This window comes from Salmo salar, chromosome ssa11, assembly GCF_905237065.1.
Source record: "Salmo salar chromosome ssa11, Ssal_v3.1, whole genome shotgun sequence".
Classification (NCBI taxonomy): domain Eukaryota; kingdom Metazoa; phylum Chordata; class Actinopteri; order Salmoniformes; family Salmonidae; genus Salmo; species Salmo salar.
Window position 1 is genome coordinate 80,370,764 of NC_059452.1, and position 23,587 is coordinate 80,394,350.

The 23,587-nt window shown below is 43.4% G+C and overlaps 1 protein-coding gene across 2 annotated transcripts; it reads left to right on the top strand.

Annotated features, from left to right (window-relative positions):
- Positions 1–82: 82 nt before the first annotated feature.
- On the top strand, positions 83–23,174 carry LOC106563285 (ras-related protein Rab-14). 2 transcript variants are annotated; one of them, XM_014128751.2, is made up of 8 exons: positions 123–429; positions 9,099–9,157; positions 10,705–10,758; positions 11,908–12,085; positions 12,868–12,934; positions 15,644–15,731; positions 21,333–21,363; positions 21,470–23,174. In XM_014128751.2, exons 2-8 carry the CDS (start codon positions 9,106–9,108, stop codon positions 21,648–21,650), a joined length of 651 nt encoding a protein of 216 aa, XP_013984226.1. In that variant the 5' UTR covers positions 123–429; positions 9,099–9,105; the 3' UTR covers positions 21,651–23,174. The 2 variants fall into 2 exon arrangements, with proteins under 2 accessions (XP_013984227.1, XP_013984226.1); XM_014128752.2 differs by lacking the exon at positions 11,908–12,085 and having other exon boundaries at positions 83–429.
- Positions 23,175–23,587: the final 413 nt, after the last annotated feature.

Here is a 23,587-nt window from a genome sequence, read left to right on the forward strand (position 1 = left end):
TCCACAACAAAAGGACCAGCAATGGAATATATAGTGCAGTACTTTGACACTGATGATAGAATATTAGGTTAGTCTACTCGCACACATGTAGGCTGAGGCCGTCTGATGCAGCACTGTCATCACACCGACCAAAGCATAAGTGATTCTTCATGCCACAAAACTGTTTAATATCGGCGACACTACCTATCGCGTCCAATACATTGATAATGATTTTTGAGTTTGCGCACTTCATTTCACATTTATAATTAGCACAAACAGCGCAAATCGCCCCATATGCATTGCCCTTTGTCCCAGAAGCCACACAACAGAAGGAAAAACCCTGTGCAGTGCAAGCAGCCATCTTGGACAGGCAGGCAAGGTAGATACTTCAGCCAGGATAACCTGCAGATCTCGTCTGAAGAGCTCAATACATTAAACCGACAATTTCCGGTAAGAATATAAACATAATATAGGAGTGTTCGTATCCACATATAGCTAACACATTTATAAAACTTTGAACCTTCTGTGTTACAAATTATAGTGGCTAGCTAACAGCTAGCTACTACGCTAATATAGTTAAGTTAGCGGCTAGCTAGCCAACGAGTAAAGTGTCTACTAGCTAATGTTATCTATCTTGCACTGTGTAATATATTACCATTCTTCACAAACACCCGTGGTTTTGTTTTGCCATTGTGGATCTAGCCAGGTGTCTGTCGTTTTTGGGAACAGGCCATTGCTTTTGAGCTAGCTAACTACTGTAGTATCCGAAAGAGTAACCTTACGCTTGCTAGCTATCATTTGTTGGCCCCAACATTTCGCCTAAGTTAGTTATCAAGGCTCATGTCATGGTAACTGTATTCTTCCCTTTAGGTCGACATGGCTAGTTACATATTCGCCAATAAATGATGACACATGTATTATGGTTATCTAGTTAGCCAGTTTAGCCTGTTTCTAGCTGGCTAGTTGGCTAGCAGGTCAATGAAGACGGCTAACGTTAAGATCGGGTCTAGTCTAGTACGTTGTGGTCATAGCTGGACAACCCACACCTCTCCCAACTTCACTGCCAATACATTTTACAATACATTATTTTAGCGTCCCGTCTGAACAATAAACCAAGATGCTAGCTATCTAAACAGACTGTTGCCACGGTTTGTGTTGATAGCATCAGTTAGCTAACGTCGTTGGCCAGCAGATAGAGGCTTTTGGGGTGTTGTATTCGTAGGTAATTAGTTTATCAACCTTTTCATCTCATGTAGCTAGCTATAGTCAGATGTGTGCTTGAACTGTCATGAGCATTTAGCTAGATTATGCCCTCCCACTAGCCTACATTGTCACAAGCCAGCTGTATTGTTCTGAAATTGTGGCGTTCATTCATCCATTAAAAGGTCCAACGCAGCCGTTTAATCTCAATATCAAATCATTTCTGGGTAACAATTAAGTACCTTACTGTTATTGTTTTAAATTCAAATTGTAAAAAAATAAACAAACAATTTCTCAAGAATAAATGTTGCTAGGACTGTTCTGGAGTGGTCTGATTGAGGGGTCAAATGCAGGGTTTCCAAAACCTGGTCCTGGGGCCCCACTAGGTGCATGTTTTGGTTTTTACCCTAGCACTACAAAACTGATTCAAATAACCAACTCATTATCAAGCTTTGATTATTTGAATCAGCTGTGTTTGGGAAACCCTGGCCTTATGGAAAGAACATGTAACCTAAAAACTAGCTTTTATTGGCAGAGAGGAGGGCAAACTCTCTTTGTTATTGGTCTATTAACTTATTCTGCCTGGCAGGCAGTTATTTTTAAAACACAGGAAAATGACATTTTTGACTGCACAGGTCCTTAGTTTAATAATTTATAGTGCAGTAGCTGTTTAGCTCAGCCAGCTATCCAGTAATCACATAGATGACTGGTGTCTGGTTAGACTGTAAACTCTCCTTCCAGACTCACATTAAGCATCTCCAATCCACAATTAAATCTAGAATTGGCTTCCTATATCGCAACAAAGCATCCTTCATCATGCTGCCAAACACACCCTCGTAAAACTGACCATCCTACCGATCCTCGACTTCGGTGATGTCATCTATAAAATAGCCTCCAACACTCTACTCAACAAACTGGATGCAGTCTATCACAGTGCCATCAGTTTTGTCACCAAAGCCCCATACACTACCCACCATTGCGACCTGTACGCTTTCGTTGGTTGGCCCTCGCTTCATACTCGTCGCCAAACCCACTGGCTACAGGTTATCTACAAATCTCTGCTAGGTAAAGCCCCGCCTTATCTCAGCTCACTGGTCACCATAGCAGCACCCATTCGTAGCATGCACTCCAGCAGGTATATCTCACTGGTCACCCCCAAAGCCAATTCCACCTTTGGCCGCCTTTCCTTCCAGTTCTCTGCTGCCAATGACTGGAACGAACTGCAAAAATCTCTGAAGCTGGAGACTCATATCTCCCTCACTAGCTTTAAGCACCAGCTGTCAGAGCAGCTCACAGATCACTGCACCTGTACATAGCCCATCTGTAAACAGCCCATCTATCTACCTACCTCATCCCCATACTGTATGTATTTATCTTGCTCCTTTGCACCCCAGTATCTCTACTTGCACATTCAACTTCTGCACATCTACCATTCCAGTGTTTAATTGCTATATTGTAATTACTTCGCCACCATGGCCTATTTATTGCCTTAACTTACCTCATTTGCACTCACTGTATATAGACTATTTGTTTTCTTTTGTTCTACTGTATTATTGATTGTATGTTTTGTTTATTCCATGTGTAACTCTGTGTTGTTGTATGTGTCGAATTGCTACGCTTTATCTTGGCCAGGTCGCAGTTGCAAATGAGAACTTGTTCTCAACTAGCCTACCTGGTTAAATAAAGGTGAAATTAAAAATGTAAAACAAAATGACACAGCATGCATCCATATCTAGGCCTTGTCTCGGGCCAGCCCTTACTGTCAATCACTGAAATATTTATTTGATATAAGAATGAGGCTTTGATTAGGATAGAATATGAATGTATTCATGTAGATGTGTCATCACCTGAGATACTCCTCTCTGTGTGACAAGAGTAGATGTATTTTCTTGGCCTTGAATTTTACCTTGATGGAAAAATATTCCCTTAAAATGGCAGATCACACAGTGAAAGAAATACACTGTATGTGCATTGATTGAACCCAAGTTTTTCAATTGATTTGTCCATTCCATCTCTGCCTTTGGTAATGGTGATCACAACCCAAATGCACTTCTGCAATTTACAGCAGGATTTTGTTTGTATGGCAGCATAGCAATATGACAATGAGTCAGAGAAGAGAAAAATAGCCCAGATGTACAGTATGTGACACCAGTTATATTCGTTCAACAACAGGAAGTGGATGTGATAAAAGAGGTGACAGCGCTCTGTTTTATGAATCAGTGCGAGTGTATGGAGAAGTGCTGAGACTGCAGTCTGGTCACATGCTCTCAATCGCACTCTCCTTGGATGTATACTTCTCCAGGGCCTCGTTTGGGGAAAAAGGGAATTTTTCCTATCATTTACCCAAAGAAGGAGTAGCCCTAGAGTGTGTGTACAGCTCTAGTAGGCCTATAGCTTTCGCCTTATGGAAAAACTCACACAAGTCTGGAGGCACCACATGACAGAGGGTCATGTGAGGGGAGGAAGTCAGGCTAGCAGCAAGGCAGGCTGTGATACAAGTTCACGTCACGGTCAGTGTATCAAATCCCTTACTGGAGCTTATCCCACACGCTAACTACATTACTTCCCTTACCACCTCAACTGTCTTTCTGCTGCACTTTGTTTTTCAAGCAGGCAGAGCTGGAATGGGGAGTGGGGCCATTTTCTTGTAGGCCACTTCAGGGGAGTGGCACCCAAGGGTCTCTGACCAACCCCATGCAGAGAGGATGAGGCTGAGAGGTGACACCTTGACCTGGAATTAACCACCTCAGATGATTAACACAAATCCATTCAATTCTGGAAGATGATCCTAAATATCACTCTTCCATGATTAGTTTACTCAATTTGCCTCTTTATATCACAATGTAAGCGTCCCTAATTCACCTCTTTCTTCACCCGGACTGCTCTCCTGTAACACTCTCCTTCTCTTCTTCACCTTTTCACCTTCTCCCATCTTCTCTCAAGTCAACCCACCCCAGCTCTAGCCTGAGACATTTGTCATAGTGCTATATTGTTTAGCAGGAAAACTTGGTCATTGAACAGCAGGCCAAACCATGTATTTTTCTGGTTGGCGCCAGGATCTATTGCATAGCTATTTTAATCTCCAAAACTGGTTTAACTGCAATGCATTTATAATTGCTGTGTACTGAACCACAGATTTAAGAGAAACTTCCCAGATAGACGGAAACATTCTCTAGAGATGATAACGGATAGCCTAGTCACAATTAATCACACGTTAGAAGACTTGTATGTGTAGGCTATTATTCAGGGTGATTGATTTGGAATCAGATCCCATTGTTCCCTTGTGCCTTCTACTTGCATTACAGATGTCCGCTCTCAGCTATAGTGTGAGACTGAATTACTGACAAGTGAATTATTTGAATCGATTGTGAGAATGCCCTCTCTCTTTCTGAAAAGTTGATGCTCTTATGTGAAGTCAGATCATGTATTCATAAACAAGGCTGATTTCAATTTGAGACTATATTTAATCCAAGCATCTGTTTGAATATTTTCAAATGTGCATGACTGTATGTGTGTCTATATTCCTGATTATCACCAATCCTTTCTTATAGACTATGGAATAGGCTATATTACCGTATAAGCAGCAATGGATAATAATTCAGAAAGGTGTCTGTGCTATAAATAGCAGGCAGCTTCTAACAGTGATGCTCTAGGTGTGTGTTTGAGTCTGGCCGTCTCTATATACAGTACCATTCAAAAGTTTGGACACACCTACTCATTCAAGGGTTTTTCTTTATTTTTACTATTTTCTACATTGTAGAATAATAGCGAAGACATCAACACTATGATATAACACACATGGAATCATGTAGTAACCAAAAAAAGTGTTAAACAAATCAACATATATTTTAGATTCTTCAAAGTAGCCACCCTTTGCCTTGATGACAGCTTTGCACACTCTTGGCATTCTCTCAACCAGCTTCATTAGGAATGCTTTTCCAACATCCTTGGAGTTCCCACATATGATGAGCACTTGTTGGCTGCTTTTTCTTCAGTCTCATCCAACTCATCCCAAACCATCTCAATTGGGTTGAGGTCGGGTGATTGTGGAGGCCAGGTCATCTGATGCAGCACTCCATCACTCTCCTTCTTGGTCAAATAGCCCTTACACAGCCTGGAGGTGTGTTTTGGTTCATTGTCCTTTTGAAAAACAAATGATAGTCCCACTAAGCGCAAACTAGATGGAGGGCGTATCTCTGCAGAATGCTGTGGTAGCTATGCTGGTTAACTGTGCCTTGAATTCTAAATAAATCACAGACAGTGTCACCAGCAAGCACCATCACACCACCTCCTCCATGCTTCACGATGGGAACCACACATGCGGAGATCATCCGTTCACCTAGTCTGCGTCTCACAAAAGACACGGCGGTTGCAAACAAATATCTCACATTTGGACTCATCAGACCAAGGACAGATATCCACCAGTCTAATGTCCGTTGCTCGTGTTTCTTGACCCAAGCAAGTCTCTTCTTCTTATTGGTGTCCTTAAGTAGTGGTCTCTTTGCAGCAATTCAACCATGAAGGTCGGATTCATGCAGTCTTCTCTGAACAGTTGATGTTGAGATGTCTGTTACTTGAACTCTGTGAAGCATTTATTTGGGCTGCAATCTGAGGCTGGTAACTAATTAACTTATCCTCTTCAGCAGAGGTAACTCGGGGACTTCCTTTCCTGTGGCGGTCTTCATGAGAGCCAGTTTCATCATAGCGCTTGATGTTTTTTGCTTCTGCACTTGAAGAAACATTAAAGTAATGATGGACTGTCGTTTCTCTTTGCTTATTTGAGCTGTTCTTGCCATAATATGGACTTGGTCTTTTACCAAATAGGGCTATCTTCTGTATACCACCCCTACCATGTCACAACACAACTGATTATCTCAAAAGCATTAATTTGTGGGATTTCTTTCCTTCTTAACTTTAAACAAGGCACACCTGTTAATTGAAATGCATTCCAGGTGACTACCTCATTAAGCTGGTTGAGAGAATGCCAAGAGTGTGCAAAGCTATCATCAAGGCAAAGGGATATTGAAGAATCTCATATCTAAAATATATTTTTATTTAACACACTACATGATTCCATGTGTGTTATTTCATAGTTTTGATAACTTCACTAATATTCTACAATGTAGCTAATAGTAAAACAATAAAGAAACCCTGTAATGAGTAGGTGTGTCCAAACTTTTGACTGGTACTGTAGGTGTAGTTATAATTCAAACCCATATGAATGAATGTCGCTCAGCATAAAGGCAACAGATGGGTTGTGTGGGTAGCTGGTATCTAGAGATACCAATTACTTAGGGCCTAGACCTGTGTGTTTCCGTGCAGTTAAGAGGACTGTTAAGAGGAATTTAAAGGTGCTACTTGTCCTCCCTTGGGTACCCTTGTGAAATGACACCTGCTAATGGTTCTGACAGAGCCTCTGCATCGTGGACTTGGGTGACGCGAGGAAACGCTGTCCCTCTTAAAACCTCTCCTCTTCTACAGCCTAATGTAATGTCTTCCTTTCATTTGAGATTAAAAGGAGCTGTGCACATATGATGCAATTTCCTGAACGTGAAGTCTAAGTCTAATGAAATCGCTTGCCTCAAAGTGACACAACACTGCTGGGGATGTTGGCTGCCTGTACTTGCCGTATCGATGACACAATTGGCTAGAAGCCTCATATTTATCTGTGTGTATCATAGAAAATAGCTGCTTATTTTCTATGCAGATCGATGTTCTTTTTAATGATGTTCATACACACACCCCAGTCTGCCCGGGACCATGGACCTAAGCCTTTGCTATTGTGGAGAGTATAGCCTTGCTCCCCCATTGGCTAAGCACAGGACAAGGCTAATGCTTAGCATTCAGTTTAAACCTCTCTGTTTACTCCGACATCTGTCTGCGAGTTCTCAGAGCAGTTTGTTGCTCGAGGTTTGTGATGCAGAGAGAGGAAACACACCATTGAACATGCTGCATAATGGTGATGATCAACCAACCCAACATAAACACCCATTTGGTCCTATGCACTTGTTTTTGTTTTAGCTTCCGTTGTGTGAGATTAGGCTACATCTAGAGAAGTCCTTCTATCTTCCGTTGTGTGAGATTAGGCTACATCTAGAGAAGTCCTTCTATCTTCCGTTGTGTGAGATTAGGCTACATCTAGAGAAGTCCTTCTATCTTCCGTTGTGTGAGATTAGGCTACATCTAGAGAAGTCCTTCTATCTTCCGTTGTGTGAGATTAGGCTACATCTAGAGAAGTCCTTCTATCTTCCGTTGTGTGAGATTAGGCTACATCTAGAGAAGTCCTTCTATCTTCCGTTGTGTGAGATTAGGCTACATCTAGAGAAGTCCTTCTATCTTCCGTTGTGTGAGATTAGGCTACATCTAGAGAAGTCCTTCTATCTTCCGTTGTGTGAGATTAGGCTACATCTAGAGAAGTCCTTCTATCTTCCGTCGTGTGAGATTAGGCTACATCTAGAGAAGTCCTTCTATCTTCCGTTGTGTGAGATTAGGCTACATCTAGAGAAGTCCTTCTATCTTCCGTCTGTGAGATTAGGCTACTCTAGAGAAGTCTTCTTCGTTGTGTGAGATTAGGCTACATCTAGAGAAGTCCTTCTATCTTCCGTCGTGTGAGATTAGGCTACATCTAGAGAAGTCCTCTATCTCCATCTTGAAAACGAGTGGTTAAGCCATTTGATTAATGAGCCTCTCAAATTGATAACGTACGTATTGTAATTGGTGGTTATTCATCCTCTAACCCCTTTAGTTAATGGCTGCTGGCCTAAAGATCATAATGGAAAACTATAAATTGTAGGTGCATCATGGGATAGTAATACAGAGGAGTCTGGAGTCTGGCTCTGCCACATCTCATCTTGTTACAGTCCGTGGTACTGTTGTGAATAAGATGAAGGCTTCTTGGAAGAACTCCCATGACAGGCCCTGTCCATCAGTGTGTGCGCATGTGTGATCTATGATGACCCTCCCTGTCTGAATTGTTATTTTTAGAGCCCCTCCCCTTTTAGGTCTCTCTTCCTCAGCTAGGCTTAGAGTCGTTGTCTAATCCTGGTTGGTTTCTCTTCTTACACAACCTGCCCACAGGGTGCGTCCCAATAATCTCTCCTTTCTCCTGAAGTGTACACTCGTTCACTACTTCCCACAAATCTAAAAGAGTTGGATTGGTGGAGGCATGGGCTAGAGGGAGTTTCCACCATGTTTCTTATACCAGACATGTCCTTTCAAATCAGTGAAGGGAAGTGAAAAAGTGCACACTTTGGGAGGAAGGAGAGATAATTGGGACCTATCCAGTGATAGCTGGCTGAAGCTTGACTTCCTCATGCTGATTTAATGGACAGACATCAGTTGAGTTAGGCCCTGTAGATTAATGTCCGATACTGGAGTTACAAAGTCAACGTATTTGTATGTGGTCAGATACATTGCTATCAGATGGTTTCAGCTCTTCCAGCTGGGTTGAGTCCTACCCATATATTTGAGAGGTCAGTGCTCCTGGGCCTGCTGTCTAACTGAGAAATCACATGACAGGAATCCTGAGAAATCAGGAATTATTCATACTACTTAAAATAATGTTTTAGTTCTCGTACAGCACACCAGCTGCTCAGTCTGTCTAGTAGGGTCTGAGACATGGTGACATCATTCTCTACTGAGCATGTTGACCAATTCACAGGCTCATGCTATATGCCAGGCATGATGTTGTAGTTTAATGTTATGGAGTGCCAGTGGTCGAGCAGCAAGATGCAATGTTTCAGTTGACTAAGTGTGTGGTCAAACCAAGCACTGTAAAATTAAATGGGATAGTGAGTGATGTCGACAGACAGAATTCAAAGATAATGTGTGGTTTCTGCATGATGCCCAGCTAGAGTAGATTCATAGACAGCACCCTGATTCTTTCTCTGACTCATCTTGAACCTTTCTCTCTCTTTCAGAGCCACGATGGCCACCGCACCGTACAACTACTCCTACATTTTCAAATACATCATCATCGGTAAGTGAGCCGCGAGCATGCATGTTGACTGGATTGGAATGGAGGCCTGTTTGTTTGTGTGTACAGTGCTGTGCTGTATGTAGGTCACCCATTGGTTGCAGTTAGCACACAGCTCACTGAGATGCTACAAGCCCTGAAAGAGCACCCATCACGAGACTAGAACCGTAGCTCAGGAGTTTGTCCTGGTCAGGTCATGTGGTCAGGATTACTCCAGGTCTCAACCATGACCCCATTACAGCAGATTCCTTTTGATTCGGTATGTGGTCGCCATTTCTCAGTGATTTTAAAACGTTTTTATCAATAAATGTTTTCCCCGGAAGCTAGCCTAAGCAAAGCAAAGTGGTTTGTGTTCTAATGACATACTGTACCGACAATGTGCTCGTAACAGGGTTATTAATGAACTTAAAATAGAACGATTGCTCTCCTTTTTGATCTAAATTACCAACAGAAGCAATGAGCGTACAGTAACCTTATGTATTGTTGGTATATAGCCCAGGCCAAAATGTTCTGAGTTGTGGTGGTAGTTTTATCTTGTTGTGCATTCCACTCTTCCCCTTAGTGTATTTTCCTACCAGTTTGGCACCTCAAAATAGGGAAGTTAAATCTCCATATCTCTCCATCTCCAACTCCCTGGAGGTTGTTTACCCTGCTGCATTGAGGCCTTTAAAACCCCACCTCAATGTCAACTTTGTGGACTTGTTTGACAACTGCCAAAGGCCCTGTCTTGTGCTGCTCTTGTTTGCTGTCTGTTACCCAGACATCAATGTGGTCATACAACACACACACACGTCACTTTAGCTCTGTAGCTAGAGCAGACATTAGTGTATAGGCCTTAAAGGTGCAATATGCGAAAAATGCACCGCCATTTCCTGGTAGCTAAAATTGGAGTAGTTTGCCTAATTTCAGTTTGTGACAAAACAAACAAGTATACAGAAACATTGTACCATCTAAACCGCTGTGAAATATATTTTCAATAACTACAAATATTGTATTATTCAGCTGTTTGAAGCTGGTGTATAAAACCGACTGCAGAAGAAGCGAGAATGGAAAGCCTAGAACTAGCACACATAGAATAGATCTACTGCTTTGTAGACTTGCTTTCAATAAGAATGACAGATCTATGACTCACATTTCTATGTGAAATTGGTCAGGTCACCCAAAAAGTTACATATTGCAGTTTTAAAAAATAAATAAAATCCTCTGCTCTCCCCACTCCACTAGAGGTAACCATGCCAGCTATTAAGTCAAAGCCCTGCAGGCCTGTTTATGCTGCCTCTTTAAGTGCCCTCATATGTGTAAAGCACACAACTGGCAACCACCATAGCATTCTGTTAACAATGTCTGAGGGGGAGAGGGAAGATGCTCTTTCTGTGTTACAACCAGAGTTGTTCCTGGTCAGACCGAGTGGTCAGTGAAAACTGATCCCTTCATAGGAAAATATGAAACAAGTTGTATGTCTGTGTTTTTTTTTTTTGTCCTCTCCGTCTTGTATGTAATGTTAATATTTGAACATGGATCCTGACACATCTCTCTCTCTCTCTCTGTAGGGGACATGGGGGTAGGGAAGTCATGTTTGCTTCACCAGTTCACAGAGAAGAAATGTAAGTACATCCCTGGCTCCCCACCGACTCCAGACAGATAACCCCTCCTCATCTCACACAGGCTGTAGGAATGGACTGTCTCACTCTAAATCCCCTCTGATGACTTCAGCTCATTGAGAGAGGGGGAGAGTGTGGGTGCCACTTTGAAATGTGTGTCTGCTTCATGTTGTGTGTGTGTGTGTGTGTGTGTGCTTTCTCAGCTGTAGCCTCAGTCACTTCACTATAACACCCAGGCTTTTGAATGCATTTTAATGGCATTATTAGCAGGCAGCAGTAAATGCAGATGCTCTGCTCCTCATTCATCTATCTAGCATCGCATCCTGCATGGCCCGTAGACTTGGGCTCGGAACAGGCAGCTGCTTTGTGAGTGCTGAATGCCAGGTTTGAAGACTTCCTCCCTGTCTCTGGTTAACATTGAAATGCAAGTGGTAAAAACCAACTGATCTGCCAGTCTGAAATGGATACTCAACCCACCTGCTCTCTCTGTTCCCTCACAATGGAGGTGATGAAGTGCGTGTATACGGTCAAGGGTGCACCTGTTTTCTCTGTGTGGTTGGATGTGTTCGTGACTGTGAGGAAAGATGCGTATGTATATGGGTGCTGTTTATAGTTCAAGTTGGTGCTAGCTGTGCCACTGGCAGGCTGTTCTGTATGGTAGGGAGAGGAGAGAGATTGGGAAAGAGGAGGTGTAGTCACAGTAAATGGAATAGAGAGCAGGTTAATCACAGCAGTCTAGTGACACTCCGGAGAGGAGGAGGAAGGGAGAGCGAGAAAGGGAGGCAGGCTGAGGAAGGTCTACTGAGTCAGACTTCTGTGATGGGAGATGTAGTCGGAGAAGACGAGGCGAAGCAAGAGGTTTCACCAATGCGTTTCAATGGGCTTATTTTGGCCCCGACACTTGTCGCCTGCCTTCCCCGCCTTTGGGAAAACGACTCCCATTGTTTGAGCGGAGACACGAGCATCTCGTCATTATATACAGATCTCTGATGTAGTTCACTCCCCAGAGTCTCGTCATGTCTCTTGACAAAGTGGCAATACTCTGTTTTTGATTTTAATTTAAATCTGTGTGTTATAGAGGAATGTTGCCTCCTTGGATTCCTCATAGCTATACTGACGATCTATTCCTTTCCCCACCTCTCGCTCCTCCAGTCATGGCGGACTGCCCCCACACGATCGGCGTGGAGTTTGGCACGAGGATAATCGAGGTGAGCGGCCAGAAGATCAAGCTGCAGATCTGGGACACGGCGGGCCAGGAGCGCTTCAGGGCCGTCACGCGTAGTTATTACAGGGGGGCCGCGGGCGCACTCATGGTCTACGACATCACCAGGTACGCGCACACACGCCGACGTGCCCGAACCTTGATGCTCCTGGTAGAAGCTGCCTGTAGGCAAAGAGCTAGGGTCAAATTACCCTTCCCCAATCCTAGCTCAAACCATACAGGGAAAAAAAAACTGGCCTCCGATAAGCATCTAGGTCCAACTTCATCCTAGTCCCCTCAGCTTGTTCTACAATACACAACCCACCCGTTAGCTGTACTAGTCAGATTGCTCTCGGTCTGTTGGCCTATATGTCTGTGTGGGAGACAAAGGAAAGGAAAAGGGGCAGATGGCATAAAGTGTGCCCCTCTCTTCCTGAACAAACATGGTGTCTGCATCCTGTTGCCCTCCCCACCTTCCTCCCCCAAACTGTGAGACTGTATCAGTGGAATGTCTGTCTCCTCTCATAGAAAGCATAGGCTCAGAGTAAAGCTTTAAGTATTGCAGTATTTCTATATTGTAGTTTTCCCACTAATAGTAGTTGGTGTCTATGCAGCATATCATTGCCTCTGTTTTATGAATTGGGATTCGATTGCTCGTTTGTTCCCTAGCCTAATTTTAGCGTTCCATATTGACACCCGTGTCTCGGACTGTAAGAACTGTTGTCAAAACTGAAGAAGAATCAGTAGCTTTATTCTATTAGTGAAAGGATATATAGATACAGACCCAGGAACATTTCTCCATTTGTCACGGCCACAACCTTTGATCCCACTTATGATGTGGCACACGCTGTTTTGTCCCGACCTGCCGCCAGGTTATCTAACTCCCACTCTTCCCCGTGTGTGTTCCACAGGAGAAGTACGTACAACCACCTCAGCAGCTGGCTGACTGATGCCAGAAATCTGACCAACCCAAATACTGTGAGTATGGTTTCACACTGCTCCTCTCTAGCTGCCTGTCAAACACAGTGTCTGGTTGGATGTACTACCAAGTAGTCTCCCTGTCCCCTTTCTTGCATTCTCTCATCTAATGCTCTTTGTGTCTCTGCTGTGTCCCACTGCAGCACACCCAGTGTGTTTGATTGATGCCCCAGAGCCCCGTCCATCTCTAAATTGCATTTTGACTACTATGATTATGGCCGAATCACACTGCTATCATGTACAGATTAGAATATGCGTTTAGCTTGCTTATACAAGGTCAACATCCTAAACTCACTGTCGGCTTGTTTACTCGAACACCACAGTCTCTCGTTGGAAAATGGGACATGACATTTTACATTTTAGTCATTTAGCAGACGCTCTTATCCAGAGCGACTTACAGTAGAATGCATACATTTTATTACATTTTTTCCCCTTCGCAATACTGGTCCCCCGTGGGAATCGAACCCACAACCCTGGCGTTGCAAGCACCATGCTCAACCAACTGAGCTACAGGGGCAAGACATGACTAGTGCCCAGATGCATTGGCAGTTGTATATTCATTAGAGGTCGACCGATTTAGATTTTTCAACGCTGATACCGATTTATTGGGGGACCAAAAAAAGCCAATACCGATTAATCGGCCGATTTTTGATAATAATTAAAAAAAATATAAATAAAATGGGGGGGAATTATTAAAAGGAAATAAAATAAAAAATAATGAACTAATAAAAAATGTAAATATTTGAAAAAATTGTACACTTTTTTTATATTTAAAAATATATTTTTTATTTTTTAGATATATTTGTAATAATGACAATTACAACCATACTGAATGAACACTTTTTTTTTATTTTAACTTAATATAATACATCAATAAAATCAATTTAGTTTTAAATAAATAATGAAACATGTTACATTTGGTTTATATAATGCAAAAACAAAGTGTTGGAGAAGAAAGTAAAAGTGCAATATGTGCCATGTAAAAAAGCTAACGTTTAAGTTCCTTGCTCAGAACATGAGAACATGTGAAAGCTGGTGGTTCCTTTTAACATGAGTCTTCAATATTCCCAGGTAAGAAGTTTTAGGTTGTAGTTATTATAGGAGTATTTCTCTCTATACCATTTGTATTTCATATACCTTTGACTATTGGATGTTCTAATAGGTACTTTAGTATTGCCAGCCTAATCTCGGGAGTTGATAGGCTGAAGTCATAAACAGCACAACGCTTGAAGCATTGTAAAGAGCTGCTGGCAAACGCAGTAAAGTGCTGTTTGAATGAATGCTTACGAGCATGCTGCTGCCTACCACCGCTCAGTCAGACTGCTCTATCAAATCATAGACTTGATTATAACATAATAACACACAGAAATACGAGCCTTTGGTCATTAATATGGTCAAATCCGGAAACTATAATTTTGAAAACAAAATGTTTGTTCTTTCAGTGAAATACGGAACCGTTACGTATTTCATCTAATGGGTGGCATCCCTAAGTCTAAATATTTCTGTTATATTGCACAACCTTCAATGTTATGTCAGAATTTTACATAATTATGGCAAATTAGTTTGCAACGAGCCAGGCGGCCCAAACGGTTGCATATACCCTGACTCTGCGTGCAATGAACGCAAGAGAAGTGACCCAATTTCCCTAGTTTAATATTGCCTGCTAACATGAATTTCTTTAAACTAAATATGCAGGTTTAAAAAAATATACTTCTGTGTATTGATTTTAAGAAAGACATTGATGTTTATGGTTAGGTACATTCGTGCAACGATTGTGCTTTTTTCGCAAATGCGCTTTTGTTAAATCATCCCCCGTTTGGCGAAGTTGGCTGTCTTTGTAAGGAAGAAATAGTCTTCACACAGTTCGCAACGAGCCAGGTGGCCCAAACTGCTGCATATACCCTGACTCTGTTGCACAGAACGCAAGATAAGTGACACAATTTCCCTAGTTAAAAGAAATTCATGTTAGCAGGCAATATTATTTAAATATGCAGGTTTAAAAATATATACTTGTGTATATATTTTAAGAAAGGCATTGATGATTATGGTTAGGTACACATTGGTGCAACGACAGTTCTTTTTTTGTGAATGCGCTTGTTAAATCACCCGTTTGGCGAAGTAGGCTGTGATTCAATGATAGATTAACAGGCACCGCATCGATTTATATGCAACGCAGGATAACGCTACAATGCTAGAAAGCTACACATGGTTGATGATATTACTAGTTTAACTAGTGATTATGTTAAGATTGATTTTTTTTTAATAAGATACGTTTAATGCTAGCTAGCACCTTACTGTGGCTCCTTGCTGCAGTCGCATAACAGGTAGTCAGCCTGCCACGCAGTCTCCTCGTGGAGTGCAATGTAATCGGCCATGATCGGTGGTCAAAAATGCCCATTACCGATTGTCGTGAACACTTGAAATCGGCCCTAATTAATCGGCCATTCCGATTAATCGGTCGACCTCTAATATTATTATCTGTATCTTTCATGGTGTGTAGCCGATACAGTATTGCTGAATCCATTTCTCCCACTGGTACTAAGTTCTGTAAGAGCTCTCGCTCAGTGAAGTGTGCGAGCTGTCTCGTATGTCGTTTTCTGCCTATAAGTGAGTGAGGATGTGATTTTAGTGCCTGCCAGGCTGCTACTGCCACTGTGTTAATGTGTTTGGTGCCTGGAGGACTGACCGACTCATTCTGTCCTCCCACAGGTGATCATTCTCATAGGTAACAAAGCAGATCTGGAGGCCCAGAGAGATGTCACGTATGAGGAGGCCAAGCAGTTCGCTGAGGAGAACGGTGAGACCGGGAACACCCTCGGGCTCAATGAGAGGGATGATGGGAGAGGAGTAACTCGCATCAATCTATCTCTATTCCACCCTATCTGAATGGCTGTGAGAATGCCCCCAGGCCCCCCCCCCACACTCACTAGGTGATTGGAAGGGGGAGTGTGAGGGAGACCGAGAGAAGAGACTCCTCCATATAGGGAGGGATGGAGAGTTTGAGAAGTAGCAACTCGTCTCTGATTGAGAGGGAGAAAGAGAGAGGTGAAAGAGAGTAAAATGGCGCATACATTCAGGTACAGAGGGAGAATACGAAAGAGGTGAACGCATAAGTGAGGACACATTCATAGAGAGTGAGTGAGAGATACACAATATACAGTACCAGTCAAGTTTGGACACACCTACTCATTCAAGGGTTTTTATTTTTACCATTTTCTACATTGTAGAATAATAGTGAAGACAAACTATGTAATAACACACATGGAATCATGTAGTAACCAAAAAGGTGTTAAACGAATCAAAATATATTTTAGATTCTTCAAAGAAGCCACCCTTTGCCTTGATGACAGCTTTGCACACTCTTGGCATTCTCTCAACCAGCTTCACCTGGAATGCTTTTCCAACTGGAGTTCCCACATTGAAGGAGTTCCCACATATGCTAAGCACTAGTTGGCTGCTTTTCCTTCACTGCGGTCCAACTTATCCCAAACCATCTCAATTAGGTTGAGATCGAGTGACTGTGGAGGCCAGGTCATCTGATGCAGCAGTACCGCACTCTCCTTCTTGGTCAAATAGCCCTTACACAGCCTGGAGGTGTGTTTTGTGTCATTGGCCTTTTGAAAAACAAATGACAGTCCCACTAAGCGCAAACCAGATGGGATGGCGTATCGCTGCTGAATGCTGTGGTAGCCATGCTGGTTAAGTGTGCCTTGAATTCTAAATAAATCAGACAGTGTCACCAGCAAAGCACCATCACACCTCCTTCATGGTTCACGTTGGGAACCACACATGCGGAGATCATCCATTCGCCTAGTCTGCATCTCACAAAGACTGCGGTTGGAACCAAATATCTCACATTTGGACTCATCAGACCAAGGACAGATATCCACCAGTCTAATGTCCGTTGCTCATGTTTCTTGGCCCAAGCAATTCTCTTCTTCTTATTGGTGTCCTTCAGTAGTGGTTTCTTTGCAGCAATTCGACCATGAAGGCCTGATTCATGCAGTCTCTGAACATTTGATGTTAAGATGTGTCTGTTACTTGAACTCAAAAGCATTTATTTGGGCTGCAATTTCTGAGGCTGGTAATTAACTTATCCTCTGCAGCAGAGGTAACTCTGGGTCTTCCTTTCATGTGGCGGTCCTCATGAGAGCCAGTTTCATCATAGTGCTTGATGGTTTTTGCGACTGCACTTGAAGAAACTTTCAAAGTTCTTGAAATATTCCATATTAACTGACCTTCATGTCTTAAAGTAATGATGGACTGTCGTTTCTCTTTGCTTATTTGAGCAGTTCTTGCCGTAATATGGACTTGGTATTTTACCAAATAGGGCTGTCTTCTGTGTACCACCCTACTTTGTCACAACACAACTGATTGTCTCAAATGCATTAAGAAGGAAAGAAAATCCACAAATTAACTTTTTTTTTCACCTTTATTTAACCAGGTAGGCTAGTTAAGAACAAGTTCTCATTTACAACTGCGACCTGGCCAAGATAAAGCAAAGCAGTGTGTCACAAACAACAACACAGAGTTACACATGGAATAAACAAACATACAGTCAATAATACAGTAGAAAAAAAGTCTATATACATTGTGTGCAGATGAGGTAGGATAAGGGAGGTAAGGCAATAAATAGGCCATGGTGGCGAAGTAATTACAATAAAGCAATTAAACACTGGAATGGTAGATGTGCAAGTAGAGATGCTGGGGTGCAAAGGAGCAAGATAAGTAAATACAGTATGGGGATGGGCTAGTTGGATGGGCTATTTACAGATGGGCTACGATCTGGTGCAGTGATCTGTGAGCTGCTCTGACAGTTGGTGCTTAAAGCTAGTGAGGGAGATATGTGTCTCCAGCTTCAGTGATTTTTGCAGTTCGTTCCAGTCATTGGCAGCAGAGAACTGGAAGGAAAGGCGGCCAAAGGAGGAATTGGCTTTGGGGGTGATCAGTGAGATATACCTGCTGGAGCGCGTGCTACGTGTGGGTGCTGCTATGGTGACCAGTGAGCTGAGATAAGGCGGTGCTTTACCTGGCAAAGACTTGTAGATGACCTGGAGCCAGTGGGTTTGGCGACGAGTATGAAGCGAGGGCCAGCCAACGAGAGCGTACAGGTCGAAGTGGTGGGTAGTATATGGGGCTTTGGTGACAAAATGGATGGCATTGTGATAGACTGCATCCAATTTGTTGAGAAGAGTGTTGGAGGTTATTTTGTAAATGACATCGCCGAAGTCGAGGATCGGTAGCTTGGTCAGTTTTACGAGGGTATGTTTGGCAGCATGGGTGAAGGATGCTTTGTTGCGAAATAGGAAGCCTATTATAGATTTAATTTTGGATTGGAGATGTTTAATATGAGTCTGGAAGGAGAGTTTACAGTCTAACCAGACACCTAGGTATTTGTAGTTGTCCACATATTCTAAGTCAGAACCTTCCAGAGTAGTGATGTTGGACGGGCGGGCAGGTGTGGGCAGCGATCGGTTGAAGAGCATGAATTTAGTTTTACTTGCATTTAAGAGCAGCTGGGGGCCACGGAAGGAGAGTTGTATGGCATTGAAGTTCGTCTGGAGGTTAGTTAACAGTGTCCAAAGAAGGGCCAGAAGTATACAGAATGGTGTCGTCTGCATAGGTAGAGGTGGATCAGAGAATCACCAGCAGCAAGAGCGACATCATTGACGTATACAGAAAGAGTCGGCCCAAGAATTGAACCCTGTGGCACCCCCATAGAGACTGCCAGAGGTACGGAAAACAGGCCCTCCAATTTGACACACTGGACTCTATCAGAGAAGTAGTTGGTGAACCAGGCGAGTCAATCATTTGAGAAACCAAGACTGTTGAGTCTGCCGATAAGAATGTGGTGATTGACAGAGTCGAAAGCCTTGGCCAGGTCGATGAACATGGCTGCACAGTATTGTCTCTTATCGATGGTGGTTATGATATCGTTTAGGACCTTGAGCGTGGCTGAGGTGCACCCATGACCAGCTCTGAAACCAGATTGCATAGCAGAGAATGTACGGTGGGATTCGAAATGGTCGGTAATCTGTTTGTTAACTTGGCTTTCGAAGACCTTAGAAAGGCAGGGTAGGATAGATATAGGTCTGTAGCTGTTTGGGTCTGGAGTGTCTCCCCCTTTGAAGAGGATGACGACCGCGGCTGCTTTCCAATCTTTGGGAATCTCAGACAATACGAAAGAGAGGTTGAACAGGCTAGTAATGGGGGTTGCAACAATTTCGGCAGATAATTTTAGAAAGAGAGGGTCCAGATTGTCTAGCCCGGCTGATTTGTAGGGGTCCAGATTTTGCAGCTCTTTCAAAACATCAGCTATCTGGATTTGGGTGATGGAGAAATGGGGGAGGCTTGGGCGAGTTGCTGTGGGGTTGCAGGGCTGTTGTCCGGGGTAGGGGTAGCCAGGTGGAAAGCATGGCCAGCTGTAGAAAAATGCTTACTGAAATTCTCAATTATAGTGGATTTATCGGTGGTGACAGTGTTTCCTAGCCTCAGTGCAGTGGGCAGCAGGGAGGAGGTGCTCTTATTCTCCATGGACTTTAGTGTCTCAGAACTTTTTTGAGATTGTGCTACAGGATGCAAATTTCTGCTATAAAAAGCTAGCCTTCGCTTTCCTAACTGCCTGTGTATATTGGTTCCTAACTTCCCTGAAAAGTTGCGTATCACGGAGGCTAACAAGGCACACCTGTTTAATTGAACTCCGTTCCAGGTGACTACCTCATGAAGCTGGTTGAGAGAATGCCAAGAGTGTGCAATGCTGTCATCAAGGCAAAGGGTGGCTACTTTGAAGAATCTAAAATGATATGTTGATTTGTTGTAACACTTTTTTGGTTAAATGATTCCATACTGTATGTGTTATTTCATAGTTTTGATGTCATCACTATTATTCTATAATATAGTAACAATGGAGTAAAACCCTTGAATGAGTAGGTGTCCAAACTTTCGACTGGTACTGTATACAAAAGTATGTGGACAACCCTTCAAATTAGTGAATTTGGCTATTTCAGCCACACCCATTGCTGACGAGTGTATACAATTTAGTGCACAGCCATGCAACCTACATAGAAACATTGGCAGTAAAATGGCCTTACTGGAGAGCTCAATGGCTTTCAACATGGCACCGTCATAGGATGCCACCTTTCCAATAAGTCTGTTCGTCACATTTCTGCCCTGCTAGAGCTGTTAATGTGAAGTGGAAACGTCTAGGAGCAACAATGGCTCAGCTGTGAAGTGGTAGGCCACACAAGCTCACAGAACGGGACAGGCCGAGTGCTGAAGCGCGTAGTGTGTAAAAATGGTCTATCCTCGATTACAACACTCATTACCGAGTTCCAAACTGCCTCTGGAAGCAACGTCAGCACAAGAACTGTTCATCGGGAGCTTCATGAAATGGGTTTCCCTGGCTAAGCAGCCGCACGCAAACCTAAGATCCCCATGTGCTATGCCAAGTGTTGGCTGGAGTGGTGCAGTAGAAACGTGTTCTCTGGAGTGATGAATCATGCTTCATCATCTGGCAGTTCAACGGACTAATCTGGGTTTGGCGGATGCCAGGAGAACTCTACCTGCCCCAATGCATAGTGCCATCTGTAAAGTTTGGTGGAGGAGGAATAATGGTCTGGGGCTGTTGATTCGGACTAGGCCCCTTAGTTCCAGTGAAGGGAAATCTTAACGCTACAGCATACAATGACATTCTAGATGATTCTGTGCTTCCAACTTAGTCGCAACAGGTTGGGGAAGGACCTTTCCTGTTTCAGCATGACAATGCCCAAGTGCACAAAGCGAGGTCCATACAGCAGTGATTTGTTGAGATCGGCGTGGAAGAACTTCACTGGCCTGCATAGGGCCCTGACCTCAACTCTATCAAACACTTTTGGGATGAATTGGAACGCTGACTGCGAGCCAGGCCTAGTCGCCTGGCTCGCACTGAATGGAAGCAAGTCCCCGCAGCAATGTTCCAACATTTAGTGGAACGCCTTCCCAGAAGAGAGGAGGCTGTTATAGCAGCAAAGGGGGGGACCATCTCCATATTAATGCCCATGATTTTGGAATGTTCAACGAGGTGTCCACATACTTTTGGTCATGTAGTGTAAGTCAAGGCAGGGGCGCAACTTTGGTTTTAGAGGTGGGGGGGATGTTTTTTTTAATCCAGTCGGATAAACACTCCAAACAGCCTACCCGACCGCTCGGAGGTGTCCTCGTGGTCCTAAAGCACACTGTTGTCTTGTTTTGTATCACATACCAATGATAAAAGTGGGGGGACAAAAATGCAATTTCAGAATGTCTGTCCCCAGTGAAAGTTGCACCCCTGAGCATAGGTATGAGTAAGGAGGATGGTTGGGGATCTGTAATTTTCTTCTGCAGTAGTCTGACTCCATCTTGTGTCCATTCCTTGTTACAGGTCTCTTATTCCTGGAAGCCAGCGCAAAAACGTAAGGCGGAGGGCACTGCCTGCTTTTACCTCACATTTGGTCTGAAATGTGCTGAAGTGCTTTGTGTTCCTAACCGTGTGACTGACTGTGTGTGTCCTCTGCCCAGGGGTGAGAACGTGGAGGATGCCTTCCTGGAGGCAGCTAAGAAGATCTACCAGAACATCCAGGACGGCAGTCTGGACCTGAATGCTGCAGAGTCTGGTGTCCAGCACAAGCCCTCCGCACCCCAGGGAGGCCGGCTATTAACCAACGAACCACAGCCCCAGAGGGAAGGCTGCGGCTGCTAATGACCAACGCCCCTCTCGCTCTCCTCATCCTCCCTCCATCGCCCCCACCCCACTCCACTGGGGCTGCATGAGTGGGGCACGGATGGAGGGAGGGAACGAGGGATGGGCTGAGTGGGAGTGTACCTCTCTATGAATCTGTCATTCCTCCTCCCCCACCTTTTTCACTTTGTCTTCTTCTTCACTTCTCTCTTGTTCCTTCTCTTCCTCTGCCCCATTCAGTCCAGCTCATCTGCCATGGAAACCCAGATCCACACACATTTAATATATATAAAGACATGGGTTACTGACACAGATAGGTCATGTTCATAACACAACCAGAAGAAATGCTTTTTAAACGTTTCCTTTTATAGCATCTACCTATAATATATACACCGATCAAGTCTCATCCACCACATCCCAAACCAAGCCTGTTTAGTCGATAACCGCCATTGACGTGAACCTATCCAGACACACTCCCCCCGCATCAGTCCAATGATCTAGGACTGTTTTAAACTGAAATGACATGTTTGGGATTCTAATTTTCCTTGGATGGTTAGTGAAGGGAATGATGTAGTAATGTATGACGCAGCCCCACTACTGCTCGCTATCGGCGGTGGCAGCTGTGTGTGTGTCTCTTTGGTCCAGTTGTTGAACAGGGTCTAGAGCAGTCCTTAGCCAAAGCTTTCCCCCTGGTCCTTATGGTAAAGCTCTGAAACTAGACAGATATTTAATCCCTTGGATGGTGTCCTACAGTACAGTACACCTCAGTGTGCAACACTAGTGTAGTAGACACTTTAAAGCCCAAGAGACCTGGAATTCCCCAGAATCTCCTCTACCTACATGAAGTCACAGGAAAGGTTCTGGGTGTGTGTGGGGCGGGATTTATTTGACTAAGTTAATGACACTTCAAATAAAACTTCTCATCTTGTTTTTTATGGGAAGGATTCCTTCAGATCATCAGTTTCATTGCACCCACTCTTCCCCCCCCCATAGAATCTCTGTCCTTAACAGCATTTTCTTTGTCGTTGTTTGCCTTGATATGATTTTGTTTATATTATTAGTGTTTAATATTTTCTTTGCTGCGCTTGCTCTACATACTGCTGTCAAATTGTTTTACTATATGGTGATATTGTAGTGGAGAACATGGAACTGGTTTAACAAATGAGGAAAAGACTGGGGTAGAAGTTACCCTACTCCAGTCCTTTTAACTATGAGGTGAGGAATTCAAACTGACCCCAGATCAACGCGTAGGGTTATCTCCCCATAGGCTTGTATAGTTACAAGACCAAGCAGCACGCCCCATATGGGATGAGTTTGTCTGACACTCAACCCAACTCAATGTCTGTACCATAGAATAATTCCCCCAATTCGGCAGCTGTGTATATAGCTTATATATGTTGGTGACCATGCTACTTTGAGGATAAACAAACCATGCTGGCTTCGTAGAGATCTGTACAGTTGTGTTTGTGGGATGCTTGTATTTCGTGCTTGGGAATTCTGTAACATAGTTTCTATGAATAAATGTGTATGGACAGACTTCCTCTACTCACTAGTGATTCCCTCTGTTCAGTCTCTGGGTAGAGAGAAAGTGTTCACACTTTTTGCAAGCGTGGTCTCTTAACTCTAGGAGGGGGAGTGGAGAACGTCAAATTTATTTTGGAGTTGGTTTTACTCTTCTCTCCATGTTTTATTGGAGGGGCCTGTGCTGTCTTCATTTTGGGGAGTGGGGATTGGTTGCAGGGGCTAGTGATGGCTCCTTGTGCTGCTCCACCTCTATCCGAGTTAAAACGTACATGTATAAATTGAAGGAGCTGTGCTAACATTTTAAATGCGTTCTTGCATGTGTATGATTAAGATGTTGACATTTTGATTTCAATGACGATAACATGCTCTAGACAGAAATACATTATACATAACCTGTTGTTCTGCTTGCCTCATTCGTCACATTGTCCAATCAC

Excerpts from the sequence above, each read along its gene's own strand:
- LOC106563285 (XM_014128751.2), top strand. The coding sequence starts at position 9,106 with ATGGCCACCGCACCGTACAACTACTCCTACATTTTCAAATACATCATC. Across the intron at positions 12,935-15,643 it reads ATCTGACCAACCCAAATACT|GTGATCATTCTCATAGGTAA; the intron begins GTGAGTATGGTT and ends GTCCTCCCACAG. Across the intron at positions 15,732-21,332 it reads GCAGTTCGCTGAGGAGAACG|GTCTCTTATTCCTGGAAGCC; the intron begins GTGAGACCGGGA and ends TCCTTGTTACAG.